The following is a 17345-nucleotide window of genomic DNA, read 5'->3' as shown; positions in this document are numbered from 1 at the left end:
CATTTATTTCCACCAAGAGGTTTTTTTGTTTTAAATCAATTTGGCGTAAACAACAAGAAAGCATGGATCTATCCTTCCCTGTATCAACGGTTCAGGCTGGTGGTAGTTTAATGGGGTGTGGGGTATTTTCTTGGCACACTTTGGTCCTCTTAGTACCATTTGAACATCATTTCAACTCTACAGCCTACCGGAGTATTGTTGCTGACCATCTCCATCTCTTTATGACCACAGTGTTTCCATCTTCTGATGGCTACTTCCAGCAGGATAATGCCATGTCACAAAGCTCAAATCATCTCAAACATGACAAGGAGTTCACTAAACTCAAATGCGCTCCACAGTCACCAGATCTCAATCCAATAGAGCAACTTTGGGATGTGGTGGAATAAGAGATTCTCAGCATGGATTTGCAATCAACAAATCTGCAGCGGCCGCATGATGATGCTATCATGTAAAAATTGACAAAATTTCATGGTATTATGGTATTAATTTCAAACCATAGGTTAGATTTTTCACATCTGTGGACTGAGCTTTAATATTATATTATTTTAAAAATAATAATAATAATAATAATAATATAATAATAAATATATATAATTTCTGTTGAACAGCAGTTATATGGGTTTTATAATATTTTCAGGTTCATAGTAGTAGTACCGTTTTGGAGTTCTCAATAATTAATTGAATAAGCTTGGTTTAGTTTTTAAAAACAATAAATAGGCGTTTGGTTATCTGCTTTGGTGAAGGTACAACTTGGAAGGTATCAGTAAAAGATTAACAATAAAGTATTTTTCGTAAACAGTTTAATAAAACCAAAACATAATGACAAATGTTCGGTCATAATGTATACAAGTCTTTAAAATTTATTTTATAAATGATTAGTCACACAAGATATGTCCCACTGATATATTGTACTGTCTTTTAAAACAGTTTTTAAATACGTATTTTGCATTCCATCAATCAAGTCATCCGGTGAACTAATCGTGCTCGAGTGCTTCTGTCTGTGTACAGTGGTCGTTTCGAACGACGATTCTGCGGATCGATTTTTCACGGCTGTGGGCTGATCTGAATTGAGCCGAGTGATCTCGCTTGAGCGCTTTTTCCTGATCACGAACAGCGCGATTAAACTCTGCATCTGCACTGAGGGTAAGATTAGCTGCATAAAGTGTTGTATTATGCCCTTACCCCATTCTGTGTTCATAATGTAAGGAATTCGAGTCAAATATACCTTTTCGTCGCGACCATTGTTGTTGTCCTGTTCTGGTGAACATTACCAACAAAACGCATCACATCCGATTTGATTTAATTCCGTCAATAGCAGTTTTTAGCTGTAAGCGACTGTGATGATCTGCTGTGGGAGCAGGGTGCTTGTTTATTGTTTCGTTATGAAGTGTTTATTATTATGCACTAGCTACTAGGCCACATTGCTCGTTTGATACAAGATGCAATCAATGTTAGTTGTGAAAGAAAAAATCGTCACGGGTGCTCTGCTCTATGGTGAATATTAATATTTGTGCTCTGCAGGCCATTTTTGTTAGTCGGTGTTTCGTGCACAAATGTGTCGCACTGTTAACGAATCAGCGCATAGGAACAGTTGTCACTTGTTTTGTTTTTTTTAGCTCTGTGGTTTGTATGTGGTGTGAGTTAACGGTTCTCACCTCGGAGAGCGATTAGTTCAGCCTCATTGGATTGGCTGACACAGCTTGGAGCTCTTTTGATGCCACACAAGGGCCCTTTATACGTGAGCGAGGCTCCAGCTGGACGTGCTGCATGCAGTGTGCCCTGATTGGATGAGGCTCACGCACAAGAAATGACGTCTTCGAGCAGTTATAAAAGTCTGCACTTCACAAGACCAACTGTTTTAACACTGATTGCCACGTTGAAAAATTCACATATAATATACAATATACATGATCCCTTTTAAATAATATATACATTTTTTTTTTATGAAAGTCAGTAGTGATGTGTGTGTATGTATGCATGTATGTTTATATATTTTTCTCTATTCTTAATGACTACATTCCTTGTACATAAACTAAACAGAATAGAATTGGTCAAAAAGAGTGGGAATGTGGCCTATGGAAATTCAAGTGGAAATATTAACAAAAATATTTTCAACACTAGAAAAAAAAATAGCTGTATGATTTTTCTGGATTTTCTTTGAGAAATTGCTAGTAAATATCCCAAATAATTACAAAGAAACAGCATGAAACTAGGGCTGCAACTATTTTGGTAATCAATTAGTTTTTCCGATTAATCAGATAAAAGGCCAATTTTTTATTTTATTGACAAAACACACTATTCCACATCCTGCCCAATGCTGTCCTTCAAACAAACATGTCAATTGAGTGCTATGAAAACATACACCATGAATATATCGACCATTATTATATATATTGACAAAAATTAACCATGGTTTTAAAATGAACAAACATACAAAACAAAAAATAATAAATAAATAAATTACAGGGTTATTGTAGTTATTCAATGGTAACCACAAATTAACAATAGTTTTGCTTCAATTCTTAGTTTAACTATATGGTATATATGGGATGTTCTGTAGGAACACACACATTCGCTAGTAACCTGTAGAACGTCTTACATTTATATTCAATTACACTCTGTTATCCCTTTACAGTTACTACTCTCATAAAATATGTGAATTACATGTTGCTTTTATACCTGTATTTAGTGTCCAACAGCAGATATTTCATCTAAATTATGTTTTTGCGCTGAATATTAATTGTCTCCCTCTCTACTGCGTTCTGTCTGTTTGACTGGCGCTCATTCAGTGAAGTTTAATGTAGACTGTTAGGACACGCTTTCATGCAAAATGGAAATACTCATGTAAATAAGTAGCATTTACAGATAAGGATATACCTGTAAAATTAACTTTTTACTCTGAGGACACGCACACATCTGTCAAAGCACCCAGCAGGGTATATTAAAAGCTAATGCATTGGCTTAAAGCTGATAAAGAATTCCCATGTTTTGGGTGGTTGGATCACGCACCTTTCCTGCAGCAGCTCACTCTGTTTCCTCCACTATTTTTAGATGCATTTTGTCCATAGAAATGCATTATTCAGTGCTGTAATTTGGCGCAACTAGTGGAAGTTTACCATGCACAGAGGGCAGACCCGACTAATCGATAGGGTTGGGTACCGAACTCCGTACTTTTAAGGGCACCGACCAAATTACGTCGGTACTACGAGTACCGATTCACATTAAATCAATCGGTACCAAATTTCAGTACCTGAGAACGCATCTGGTGATATAGACTAGTGTCTATGAATATTAAACCACAAAAAGATTATTTAAATACGAATCCTGCGTGTCTCTGTGCGAATGAATGCCATGTACGTGCGGTGTACCTCACTCACTCAAAATCGCGCGTGACGGTCGCATATTTCCATGCCGTCTCATATGAGGACATGAATGCACGAACGTCATCTCCAGAGCCACTGAGAGTCACTTCATCAGCATTTTACCGTCTTATTAGAGAAAAACTATAGTCATGTCATAAACACACAGAAACTCAAAGGTCTTCACGGCAACCTGTCAAAATAAAAGTTTGGCTAACTTGACAAATTCATTACTGTCGCACAGTAGAATTTAGATACGTCTCAATGTAATAATAATACTAACACTAATGTAATAATAATAAATGATCAAGACTTTATTTTTTAAGTAATAAATTACAAATTTTCTTCATGTTTTCATGTTAACCATATAAAGCTCAGTTGTGCAGCACTTTGTTTGACAAAAAAGTTTAATTAAATTAAAAGATACATTAAATTAATGTCTTTAGTCTTCATTTGATTACCAGAAAATACACAACACATAATTTGTGGGAAATCTTTTCATAGAAATGAAATTAAAAAGAAAAAAATAATAATATGGTTGTTTTTATGAAGGACCTAGTAGCCTACTATTTACTAGTAAATATTACATTATACAAACATCACGGACAATGGCAGACAGAGACCAGGGCAGCTCTGGCATAATGTCAATAACAGTTCAATAAACAACTTACAGGTTCTTTACAGTTATTGATGTAAATATCCCTAAAGTACTGAAAAAAGGTGCCATTGGGTACCGGTACCGATACCGGTTAAAATGTGAACGGTACCCAAATCTACTAATCGATAATGAGAATCGTTGTCAATGATTTATTTTTATTATCGATTTTATCGACTAGTTGTTGGAGCTCTACACGTAACACTTAAATGTGATGTTTTGAGGTAGATAGACTGAAATAGTCCCGAAGGATTACGATTTCAACTGAGGGGGACATACAAGTTATTTTATTTTTTATTTTCTATGTAGATGAACTCCCAAACAAAATCAACCCACTCACTCTACAATGATTAATTCTTTCCAAATATACAGTATCATGTGAAATTTTAAGTTAGGCTATAAAAATAATTCCATGCTCTAATAACTTCAACAAAACCATTATTAAGTTTCTGACAAATATTTAAAATATTTAATACGACGAAATGCAATTTAATTGGAATAGTTTACAAGGCTTTTAATGAGTAGATGAGTTTTCCAATTTGATGTAATGGCGTTTCGTGTCCTCAACCAAGTTCTGTATGGACCGTAATGAATAACTGATAATTCTTTATATTTGCAGATAACCAATATATTGGCCAATAAATCTAAATCCAAATTTTTATATCATTTTTGAGAGCAAAATCAAAAGTCTCACCATTAAAAGCCAGTAGCCTAGTTTGAACCAGTGTAAGTTTAAAAAAGTAATTGTATACTCCGATGGCCAACTTTCCTTACCAAAAAAAAAAAAAAATGATTATCATATTTCAAGCAATTCGAAACCATCATGGCGAACAGTGCACATCTGAAGGAAATAATCCATTATTTATCAGCTTCAAGATATTGTACATGCCCTGTAAAAATAAAACATTTCATAGGGCTTGATTGTTGTTACATTTTTTAATAAGTTTCATGATTTTGATTAATTAGACTTGCTTTTTGATTACTAGTATAAAAAAGTCCAGAAAAAATTTAATGGAAAAAAATGGGATTTGGAAAAAATAAAAAAACAGAATTAGCAGAAAAATGGACCTTGAGCACATGAACCCTCGTATTTGTTTATGCTATGTATGTCTAATCTTCACAAACCTTTTTTTCTTATCAGTTTATCCCACCATTTCTGCTCTTTCTAATGACATGCAATCTGACCTGAGATCAGGCCTCGCTCTTGCACATAAACAGATGTTGCTGTCCAAACACACTAGCATCCACTGCTGAGGCCAGTGTCCTATTAACCCAAATTCATATCAGCTGCTCAACACTAGAAGGAAATATAAATGTGACACACCCAGATATGGTTAAGTTCAGTGAATCAGTTCAGATAGACTAAGCTCCATGTGTGCCACTGTATTCTGTTTTGGTTTATGTAGATTGATATATTTGAGTAGTTAATACTTGTATTTTTGCTGAAGTTCTATATGAGCTCATACCTGTATTTGTTGTATCAGGTGCAGTAGAGAGTGCCATGCAGGAAGGAGAGGAGAGGAAGTGAGGCGATGGGCTGCACCTCAGCCAAGCAGTTGTCATCTGTACCCAGTGATGAAGAGGGCCGGGGTAAGGCCTACAGCAACGGAGATGCCTTCTCCGGTCAGTGTCCCAGCTGTGTGTTCACATATCTTCATGTTATGATAATCTATAAGATATTTAGGGAGGCAGAGTTAAATTTAATTTATTGAATTGACTGACTGAGGTAATGGCTGCTGTTAATTCAGCTTCACTATCAACAGAATAAATATTTAGTTATATAGTTTTTAATTTGGGGAGCATAAGAGACTTCTTTCAAAAACATTAAAAGCTTTAATTTGAAGTTGTATGTTGTTAATACACATACATATTGTACATCTAAATTAAAATTCTTGTAAAATGTTTCTACTGCTGTTGTACATTGAAGAGCAAAAAAAGTTATGTGTGGGTTTAACGGAACTTGAGAACCAAGTAGTATATTTTTGAAGCTCTTGGTGGTCTCGCAGTAGGAATACATAATATTACAAAGCAGTTTTTACTGTCCTATTAGTACAAGTAGTGATTTAGCAAGTGCTTTTATCCAAAGTGAATTGGATTCAGCTATTATAGAGACAATCCCTACCTGGAATAATCTAGATTTAACTGTCCTTGAAACAGGTTATGCCTTGTTCTTGTGGGGCTTGAATAAGTAAGGGATAATGTACATCCAGCCGATTGTTATCGCAGAATAAACCCCAACTGGATGTACATTATCCCGCTTATTACACGGCTACCTGCCACATAAGTAAATAACTAGACATGAAATATTGATCTGAGTCAAAATATTTGATTAGCTCTTTAAACGCAAAGCTTCCACGGAGAGAGAAGTTTGGCAAGTTCAAACTAGAGGGACATTTAAGGGATACGGTACAGTCATACCACTTATTACACAGACTTTCACCACATTAATAATTATGGGGATAAGAGATATCGATTTGAGATTAAACTGTTTTAAAATCGTACCTGTTTGTTATCTTAGCCATTACTGTGCAAAATGGCAGCAGCTGCGTTTGTGTGAAAGAAGTGAGAGAAAGTTTGTGGTACTGGATGACATAATTAAATAACTGTACACAAAATATTTATTTGAGTTTTCATTTTTTGTTAGCTCACCGAACACAAAACATTCCTAGCAAGTGTAAAGCGCCGAATTCAGTGACTGTTACCCGGATGAGCCTGTGTTGTCAGTTTTTACCGGTTGTTATTGGGGGATAATATATTGCTGGATAGCGCGATTGACCAATCAGAATCAAGTATTCCACAGAGGCGTGAAATAGGTAAACTCAAAGGCGCAATATGTAAGATTTTTAGATTAAAATATCCAAAAATCACTAGAAAATTGTTAGATTTTGTTGTCTTTGTGTACTTACATTATCCCAAACGTTTCCAAAAATGTTAAAGGTCCCGTTTTTCCTGTGTTTTTGAAGCTTTGATTGTGTTTACAGTGTGCAATATAACATGTGTTCATGTTTCGCGTGTAAAAAAACACAATATTTTTCACACAATTTACTTATCTGTATACCGCTGTTTTCACTGTCCTAAAAACGGCCTGATGATTTCCTTACTTCTGTTAAATTAAATATCTCGCTTTGCATTCGACTTTGAGCTTTATAATTTTACAGGTATTATTTACGCTCTAACAGCAACATTACACACTAACTAAAGTTTGAAAAATGGGATCACGAAGAACAGGACCTTTTAAAATCCAGAGAAATTAGCATTTTTTGTTACCAGGAAAAGGCTCCGCTGGTCTCGAGACAGGTGTGAATCACAGGTGTCTCTCATTAGCATTCGCTCCCATGGCTCTCAGCCTGCCCTGTGGTTTAATACCACAGTAATTTTAATAAGACTTTAATACATTACCTCATCCATGAACACGATATCTGCCCGAGTCCGTCAGATTCCTCGGCTGTGGAGATAAAGATGACAACTCTCGTCCCATGATTCCACGTTCATTCACGGCGTCATCCGGCTACGCGATTGTTTTCAATAAGCGACCTCTAGCGGCGATAATTACACATTGTGCCTTTAAAGTCTATATAAAATATACTTTTTTTTGGTTCCTGGTTTTATAATCCATTAGATCCCCTAAAAAGTATGTCTTGTGGATATCGGTGGTTATTCAGGAGGGTTAGTTATCCATAATCCACTACAAATGTACATTTTGGTCCCATCCTACTTTTGTTGTTGAATATCCTGTTTAAATCAGAAAAGTCACATAATTACTTAAGTAAAATGGATTAAGAATCCTGTTTCCAGTTGACTCTTTCTTTGTTGTAGATGAGTATAAACTGAAAGGAGTTGAGAAGGTGAAGTACATGCATGGAGAAGAGGAGCGGACGAACACACGAAACCAAGAGAACTTGGTAAAGATTGATACATAGTATTCTTGATACATTATGCATCTCCAAATGATAATTTTATCTTTGATTTAATTTTATCCTGGAGAACATACATTTTTTTTCCCTTGTTTCAGGAAAAGAGCACATTTTTGCACAAGGGCAGGCATAAAGATGCCACCGGAAATAGTAATAAGATAAGGTGAGTTTGTGTTTGGTTTCAGCTCTTGAGTATTAAGAATTCAGGACCAATAAAATGTTCACCAAGCCTTGACTGTTCCTCAGTATCCACTCCTCAGAGAGCCAGCAGGAGTTCTTCAGGATGCTGGATGAGAAGATTGAAAAGGTATGGGACGTAGCACTTTTTGTATACTCAGCTCGCACATGCACCTTGAATTTTTCCCCCACCAATTATGGCTCTTTTCCACTGAGCGGTACAGTACAGTTCAGTACAATTCACCAACAGTACCCTTACTTGATAGGCGTGATGTATGCCGGAAAGTAGCGATCAACGTCATTCTCGTGCACAGAAGTAAGCGAAACAGTAAACAACAATGGCGGACATACAGCAGATCTTGTTCTTACTTCTCGGTATGTGGCTGTTTGTCACAAGACAAAAAAACATTGTGTCGCAACGGTGTAACTTTATATTGAAAAATGCGCCTCTTGTGTTGTCATTCCCCTTGTAGCACGCACAAGTGACGATTCTCTGTTCACCAATCAACGTTCTACCAATCAACATTCGCAGTGAGTCTAGCTCCACCCTTTAGGTACCGGACTACTGTGCTGAGTACACCAACGGAAGGGTGCCAAAAAAGTAATTCATACTACATGCATTTATACTATATAGAACATACTTTTTTAACAGTCACAAAGCAAGTTTCAAACCAAATGTAGTACCTACTACAGAGTATGCGATTTCGGACGCAGCAATAGCCTTTCAAAGTATACTCCATTTGTTAGCTCACTAGAGCAGATACTGGACAAGGATGAAATGTAGATTGTTTATGTTGTTGCTCCGTCTCAGTTTCTTTTTAGACTGTGAAACATCTGGCCAGGGAAGTGTTGCCACTCTTTGGATTAACAAATTGGTGGAAAAAAATACAATGCACATGATGTGCGAGCTGAGAGTATGTGCCGTTAGAAAAATGTACACATATACTAAGTAGACAATCACATTTGAGGCTCATATGCTTACAAAACCGACAAAAAATATGCTCTTATGCTTATAAAACCAAAGTATCAACCAGGCTAAACCAGATGTTGGCAATTCACCCTGCACTGTTTGTTATAGGCATGAACAATCAAACCACACAGCTTGTTTATTAGAAATCTGCTATTACTTTACTAAAGGCCCAATTCAAACTGCACAGACAGGTCGGCCAACCGCAACAGACACTGTCAGGATTTGTCAGATCAGTGTGTTACCCATGTCTGCTTCTGTTTCCATTGAATGGTGCATGTTTTCGCCTATTGAACATGTTGAATCTGCATTTGTCGGGTTTTGGAATGTCTGAGAAGTGACTTAATGTAATCTAGTGATTGTCCGCGTTGGTCTGTCGGGTGGGGTGGGTTAATTGGCCTTAGGCCTGGGACACACTAGACAATTTTGAAATCATAATTGATTTTAAAACTGGGAGACCACAGACATGAGGGCAGTTTCAACCGATTTTCAACCTAAGACTGGCCACACACTTGAAGAATTTAAGCCTGATTTGCACCCCAAGAGATTGGGGGGTGTGGCCCGATTCGATGCTTGTCGAAAACTACTTTTTGTCCAAAAAATCCTCAATTGTGTGGTGTCATTACGATTATTTTACTGCTCCTGATCGCGCCGGAGCTCCCACAGTCCCAAATCATAAATATTAAACATGCTTGAATTTTCCGACTCTTAATCGGGGTGCCTCTGATGTGATGTCTGCGATAGCCAATGAGAGCGAGCAAGCTTCACCAAGCGGATGTTGCGTGCTTCTATAGCTGAAACTTGACAGCCACATACATGCCACGAAAGTGGAGAATTGAGAAAGAAAATCACCCATATTCTTTTTTTTCTATTTTGTTTTTCTTCCCGTAAAACAAAACTCGTGCCAGGAGAACCAGCTGACGTCGTTGATCGTCCTCCATTTGTTTTTCTTCTCAAATCGTGTTTGATCTCGCGTGAGATATCTCAATGTGAAAATGTTATTACAATCGATAGGTGTGTGGTTTCGCGGGGCAGACGGATCTTCTAGTGTGTGCATTCGGAAGATCGGTTAAAACTGTCGTTATGCCTGTGGTCTCCCACAGTTTTAAAATCGAGTAAGATTTGAAAATCGTTAAGTGTGTCCAAGGCCTTTAGTGATTTGACAAACAATTTTTTGCCAGAGGCACCAGAATATAATTTAGGCTACGTTCAAACTGCAGGTAAATGTGGCCCAAATCTGAATTTTGCTCATATGTGACTGTCTGTTTCTCTCATGAGAGTGTGAACAGCACAAAACACATGGAATCTGATCTTTTCTATTCTGATTTGTTCCACTTTCATGTGTGGTCCTAAATCCGATACAGGTGTTTTGCAATGCAACCTCCCTCTGAACAGTCATATCAGAATTCATGCGACTTTTACGTCACTCTACGGCAACATTCATCACAATTCTGCGCTCATGGGAGTCACTTCAAAGATTTTACATACCCAACGTTATCAAGACAGTTACAAAAGGTAGTAAGTGAAGGACAGTGATGTGTCAGAACTCACAAGTATTAGTGACAGCTCTATATACAAGCAAAACACGAGGGCTTGTATCATAAATGTCTAAAAACTCTTTTTTCGCATCCTCGTCTTAGTTTTTTTTTTTATTGCCTGCACTTAAATTCGCTGGCTTCAGCAACAGATCACACAATAAATAAATGCGTAAACGCTTACTTTAATGTTCTCTGTGTTTACTTCCATTACAGTGTGCTGCGTGACGTCTTTTTATCGTTCTTTTGCGCAAGCGGGTCAGTTCAGGACTATGATCTGTTCACACTGGAATCTGATACACACTGGCCACATTTAACCTCCTGGGTGCCACTGTCCACATACGAGGACATTATATTGTAGTGAATTTCTCTGACACCATACATGTCATAGTTTTAAGCCTGAATATCCTGTAAAGAGCACATTCAGGTCTTTTTAGGGTCTTTAAAAATGACTGAATGGTCAAATTTAGCACTCTTATGGAAATATGATAATATTTTGTTTTGTTTGGAATTATCATTTAAATCTAACTAATTTTCAAATTGTTTGTTACAAAACAGGGCATTGATTTCATACAGGGGCTTAAATTGTGTTTATCAGGCATATGGGAAAGAAATTACATATCAATATTCCTATAAAATATTAGATATTATTCTGAAAATGTCACTATTGACTATGAACTATTACTCCCAGTATCACACTTCTTTTTTCATTACATGTTGCTCCAAGAATACAGTGTATATGACAGTGTATGTGCATTGCATTGAATGGGCCCATGAATGGCCATTTTACCCACATATTGAAAAAAGTAATATGGTATATAATTTAATTCCGTTATATCTTTCATAACATAGTGGGGAATCATCTTTAAACAAAGTTTGGTTAAAAAAAAATCCTGAAACATAAAAATTGATTGGTTAATGAAAAAGAAATCCCATTGTTTTTGCCTATACATCTAATTTCATGTCATTTTATTTTTTAAACAACTGACAATTAATTTTAAAAATAATTTGTTTCTTAGGCTCTAAACAATGTAATGACATAAAAAAATGGGTCTTAGGAGGTTAAGACAACAATGTGAACAGCTATATAAAAAAATTGTTTTGTGCAGACAAAACGTTCTTCAGAAAATTTGAACATCTAGCCTGTTCACCATTTATTTAAAGGTACTTTTACTTTTACAGGGACGGGACTACTGCTCGGAGGAGGAGAATATGACATAGCATGCTGAGACGTTTGATTCGGGCCAACGTCGAGTCAATCCTGTCCCAAAGTTCCTTACAGCTCCTTTTCATGCCTCCTTACCCAACGGGTACTAATCTTCAAGAGCGTGGGGTTAAATGACTTTCAGCCCTGTTATTCACTCCGTTTACAATCCACACTCTCCCAATTGTCTTACAGGTCAGTATTTGAGGCTCTTGAGGACTAGTATTTAAACGGTAGGGGGCACAGAAAGGCCATGATTAAGGAGACTTGGGATTTGGCCCAAGTTTTGAATGGGAAAGCCATTTTCAGACTGTTCCTCAATCCCTTGCCTTACACTACCCATAAGCCTTCTCCTACTCATAGACTACATTCAGTGGAGAGAGCCATTCAGAGAATCCTGGATTTCGCCCTCCCTTTGACATAGACACTACACATGGTGGACCAGCGGTGGAGATGATATCTCCCGAGGACTTACTTACAGAGAGACTTGCGTGATTCTGTCCATGCTGTTGAGACACAGGAAGTGAAAGAATATGGACAGAAACAAAGGCCATTTCTAGCATTCCAGTTTTTTTTTTACTACGTGAGCAAGTATTTTTCACCCAGTGTTTTATGTATGTGTCTTTTTGACTTTTTTCTTTTGAGTTATGTTACAACGCTCAGGACAGCTGTGCTGTATGTATCATCATCACTAGATTTGTTGTTGGATGAGAGCAGTGCAGTTTCTTCAGGGCCGGTCTTGAGGACATGTTGGGAGGAGATGGATCACAGCATCTAGCCATGTTTAGAGACGCCGGTTACAGTATCTTGAGGTCATGTAGTTTGCAGATACTCATTTTGTTCTATATAGCTGGTGGATGTCATAAGTTCTCTTGACAGTTATATTCACTTTTCTTTAGTTGTAAACCAGTACAAGTTTCAAAAACCAGCCTTCAGAAAGTTTTACATAGATAAGTTTTATTATCAGGAAGTGCTTCTTCCTTTTACAGTATGACAGTAACTTGCCATAGCCTTAAGCACACAGTGTTTTCTTTTCTGATATGAGAGACAACAGTAAGCCATTCATTTCTGTATTTTCACACTAAAGTGAATAATACCCCACATGTATGCTTAGGTTCTCTATGTACACAGTTGGGCCAAACATAAATGCCAAAAATGCAGTAAATGTGATGCCGAGTGAAAGAATGAATAAATAAATACACATTGACCAACTAACCAAGGATAAGCAAAGGCATCTGGTTTATTGATGCATTTTCCAGCTCTGTATTGTTAAAGTGTTAATTCACCCCAGAAAGAAAACTGCCATTTACTCACTTTGATCAGTGCGCATACATGAAGCGAATCAAATATGGTAAGTGGAAGCTCAACCAAGCTTGCTTGACATGCTAAAACAAACCTCAGTGGTTCTTGCACATTAAACAAGTTCGATTGAGCTCCTGTTTACCATATTTAAACCAATGTTTAAATGTGAATGAAATACAAAATGTAATGTTCATCATATAAAGTAATCATGTCTCTTCAGAAGATTTGGATTAGACCCCTTGATTTATATGGATTACTTTTTTTACATCTGTGTGAACTTTTTGGCGTGTCAAGTTTTGGTGGAATGGACTTTCAGATTTCATCTTGTGTATTTCTAAGACGAACAAGTCTTCTGGATTCGGAATGACATGAGGGTGAGTAAATGAACATGGAGTTTTAACAATAAAAACATTTATTTTGCAGCTTTCTCTGTTTGCTTTTTGGGAATTATGTTGTGTAATTTTACATTTCTGTCATTTCAAGTGTTTGAGTAAAAAAAAAGGAGCAGCTCAATGGTGTCGTCTGTAATACTGCGATAATCTGTCTTATAACACACAAATACGGTCCATGACTCCATTCCTAAGCTTATCTTATAAATCCAGTTGTTTTCCCTCTTCAAGGACAATACAAGTTCATAGATGTTTTTAAATCAGCCTATATCAATCACGATGCAACCCGATCCACACATCAGATCACAATCTGCCTGGGTGCTCATCTCACGTCTGTAACCTCCGTTTGCGATGCTGTCGGCGGCCTTGGTCTTGGATGTCCACTGGAGGGTCAGGGGTCAGAAAGCCATCAGACAGCCTCTGGTACACCAGGCTGGAGTCAGAAGCCACTGCACACAAGAGCATCGGGACACCTCTGTCCAATATAGTCCGTAACCTATAAAGATTCCATAGTCATATTTATTAAACCATAGTCATATTAAGTGATAATGTTTATAAAGCAGTCATTTGTATTACTGAAGTTTCAGGTCTTACACCTTATGGTCGAGGAACTCTTTATATAATTTTTGTTAGTGATATAAGATGTACATACTGTACATATAAAATGGAAAATATACAAATCAAAGTTTCATTATCTAGTTACGTTTCTAAATGCTATGCATAAAAAGTTATTAAAAAGCATTACCTTATGTTCTTTTGAAAAACTAGTTAATTTTTGATAGGGCAAATGCATTTGTGAAAGCTGCTGCAAGCATTTTTTAAATAAATACATGTATTAAATGTTTGTAGTTCCTGACAAATACCCAAGAAATTACATATATATTTTTAAAATCACCCTTTGGTAAACAGTCAAAAAGAAATGAGATTTGGTTCTCAGCCAACAGCGTGAGGCTAAGGGTGGGGCTCCCTGTTTGCTCGACCAATAGCAGACAGAGAGTCTTTATTTTGTGTTGCTACAGCAAGGGACAGTGAAACGATTCTGTTTAGAAACACCACATGTTGAAAATTGTGTAAATAATTAAATAATATGAAGGTTCTGTAATATTAGCATTATTTTACTAATGCGTAGTGCTTGTTTTTTGTGTTATTAGGCAGGGCTTGGCAAACAAATTGGGCAATTAGAAGCAATTAAATATTCACTTAGCCTACACATAAGTATTAAAATTCAATAAATTAATTAAAGCTGCAAGCAACAATGAAAGGGGCCTCGCACCCGGGGCCACCGCCACCCGATGGCCTCAGGAAAACAGTGAATAGACATGAATTTAAGCGGGTAAATATAGAAATCTGGCAGTCACTTCAATGTGCCACTCTTCCTGCTGCCAGCAGGTGGCGCTATGACTAACTGAATATTGCCACGTAGATGTCTTCAGGTCAGGACAGGACTGTATGTGAAGGATGTGGATGTCAAATATGTGAAGTTTAAGAAAGATTGGAGATTGTATGCCCGAGTTATAACAACTTCCTAGTGAACAATCAGATTTTGTCCACAGACACGCCCTTCAGCGAAAACTCAAGATCTTTGCAATTTAACATCACAAAGGCCTTTAGATTACACCTACCAAATTTGATGATGATCCGATTAAAACTTTAGGAGTTTGTTAAAGTATGAGGCTTGTAAATGACAAAAACTGTAAAAATGTTGCAGATAAAATTCTTAATATATCACTTCCTGTTGGTTTTCAGATTTTGCTTCCAGGGACTTGTTTGTAGGTATTGGGCTGTAACATGTGTCTACCGAATTTCATACTTGTACGTGAAACGTAGTGCGAATGGATAAAATAATTTAAATTTTGTAGGTTGCACTATGGCGCCATTTTGCCACACCTAATTCTGAAACCCTTATCAGACGTACATTTTCACCACTTCTGATGTGTGTGCAAAGTTTCATGAGTTTGAGCATGTTTAGGCCCTCAAAACTGCAATTAATTTCGGAGAAGAATAATAATATCATAAACCATGTTATAAACACTCAATCATGGGTTCACCAAACCAACACCATCTAGCAGCATACAGTACCATAAGAATTATGAAATGTTGCGAAACCAAGGTTCAAAACAGTAGGACGTAGCAAAGATTTATTCATGAATTTGAAACAACCCAGCAAACACAGAGGCTGCCTTCGAAATTGCATACTCTCGAGTATATAATTGTTTTGAATAAGTAATTACTTCACTTCTACGCAAGAGTATGTGATTTCGGACACAGGCAGTGTGTGTAGTATGAATGTAATCTGGACGTACTACATTCACCAGGTTGTCATTATCATGTGACCTACCCATGTCAGTTGCATCGCTTGACTGCCATTCATAAATCATCTCCTGTAGCCTCATCATATGTACACTTCAGAATCTCACCGGAAGAAGTGGGTCATCGGGTTACTTTTTGCCTACTCTTATACTGTGTATACGAGTACTGTGAATTCGGACATACTTTTGTCACACACTGTTTTGTTGCCTACTATATAGTAGGGAAGTATGCAATTTTGGATGCAGCCAGAATGTTTCCCCCTAATGTTCCCATTTGATTATCGTTTTGTTTCTATTGGAACCAAATAAGAACATTCTGGGAACGTTCTCTGCAGGTTATTTTTTGGTAACGAAAAGCTAACCTTTCCAGAAAGCTGCAGGGAGGTTGTTTTTTTGTGACAACCTAATTGGAAACGTTAAAGAACATTCCCTAATGGTTATTTCTAGGTTTGTTTTATAACCAAAAAATAACCTTCCCAGAACATTGCCAAGCAGGTTTTATTTTTTGACAACTTAAAGGGAAAATGTTAGCTGGGAGGCTCTGAACCACTGATTTGAAACGAGATGTTTTGAAGTTCATGAAGCAATGTTTTGAAAGCGCCCATCTCTACTTACAGCAGCTCTTATACTTCACAGCATGAAGAGCTGCTTAGCGATGGCAGTATTACAGTAAATGCTGACTGTGCCTACTCTCTGTGTTTGATGGATCTGTGTGAAGGCAGAGGGTAGATCATCTGAAGTGCTTCTCCTTCCCTCTCTCGACCCTCCAGCAGAACCGCCTGTAACTCTGGGCAGGGAACTCCAACCACCTCTTTCCATTTACGCACTTCAATGGAAAGACAAAAAGGTTATTTAGTCTCTTTTTTTTTAATTCCACTTCTTACTACAATTCTAGGACAGCTGATTTTTCCTCACCTTCCGTCAGTTCCATGTACACCAGGAAAGCAGCATATACTTGAGCACTGTCACCGACATCCAAATGCATCAGTTCTTGGTACTAAAGAGAAGAGCAAACGAAATGTCACGAATCCAAATATGCAGTGCATCCATTTATCATAATATGAACGTGACTCGCTCTTACGACGGCGTGCTGCTGGATCCAGTTCGGAGGATCTGCTCGATTTGCTTCGTCCATCAATCTCTCCTCGTGCTTTTTTCCATTAACCCCAAATTTAATCAATGCATGTGACAAAACGTGTTTTCAGATTAACCACGTGCACACATACAATCGTCTGCACTCGTGCGAATCCTACATCAGCGAAGGCATGTCTTATGAATATTAAATAAGTTGCTTGGTCACGTGACGAAGTTAATATTCATTAGGAAATTTCCCTATCCCGTCCTAAATAGTGTTTATGTACTAAACAAAATAGCTGTCTCGTTAGTCACTGACTTAACAGTTTTTTCATGAACGTAGCTGCTTTCAGACCACCTTCCAAAGCGCCTTAACGCATCCCTACCGCGTGTACATCCTGATAAGCTAGCATCAAGCTTTTGAACACAACCAGATTGTTATTGTCCTCCCTTTAATTGC

The 17345-nt window shown here is 37.3% G+C and overlaps 3 protein-coding genes across 7 annotated transcripts in view; 1 reads left to right on the top strand and 2 right to left on the bottom strand.

Annotated features, from left to right (window-relative positions):
- The window catches only part of sec22ba (SEC22 homolog B, vesicle trafficking protein a), a 10921-nt gene extending 9138 nt beyond the window's left edge, over nucleotides 1-1783 (bottom strand). The window contains exon 1 of the mRNA XM_079820012.1: nucleotides 1656-1783. The gene's annotated coding sequence lies outside the window, so the exon portion shown is untranslated. The remainder of the gene's footprint in view (nucleotides 1-1655) is intronic.
- LOC307128283 (uncharacterized protein C1orf21 homolog) lies at nucleotides 1032-13624 on the top strand. Of its 5 annotated transcripts, none has more exons than XR_013816760.1 (8): nucleotides 1032-1143; nucleotides 5499-5637; nucleotides 7831-7916; nucleotides 8027-8091; nucleotides 8175-8235; nucleotides 8372-8480; nucleotides 8579-8706; nucleotides 11790-13534. XR_013816760.1 is itself a non-coding variant. In XM_079820016.1 (6 exons), exons 2-6 carry the CDS (start codon nucleotides 5547-5549, stop codon nucleotides 11826-11828), a joined length of 342 nt encoding a protein of 113 aa, XP_079676142.1. In that variant the 5' UTR covers nucleotides 1032-1143; nucleotides 5499-5546; the 3' UTR covers nucleotides 11829-13624. The 5 variants fall into 5 exon arrangements, 3 of the variants coding, with proteins under 3 accessions (XP_079676142.1, XP_079676143.1, XP_079676141.1); XR_013816761.1 differs by having other exon boundaries at nucleotides 1043-1143; nucleotides 5499-5604; XM_079820016.1 differs by lacking the exons at nucleotides 8372-8480; nucleotides 8579-8706 and having other exon boundaries at nucleotides 11790-13624.
- On the bottom strand, nucleotides 12749-17345 carry tsen15 (TSEN15 tRNA splicing endonuclease subunit). The gene is made up of 4 exons (XM_079820014.1): nucleotides 16893-17345; nucleotides 16727-16808; nucleotides 16502-16637; nucleotides 12749-13998 (listed from the first exon to the last, which is right to left on the bottom strand). Exons 1-4 carry the CDS (start codon nucleotides 16944-16946, stop codon nucleotides 13830-13832), a joined length of 441 nt encoding a protein of 146 aa, XP_079676140.1. The 5' UTR covers nucleotides 16947-17345; the 3' UTR covers nucleotides 12749-13829.

This window comes from Gobio gobio, assembly GCF_949357685.1.
Source record: "Gobio gobio genome assembly, chromosome: 6".
Taxonomy (NCBI): Eukaryota; Metazoa; Chordata; class Actinopteri; order Cypriniformes; family Gobionidae; genus Gobio; species Gobio gobio.
This window is presented reverse-complemented; position numbering and strand designations above follow the sequence as displayed.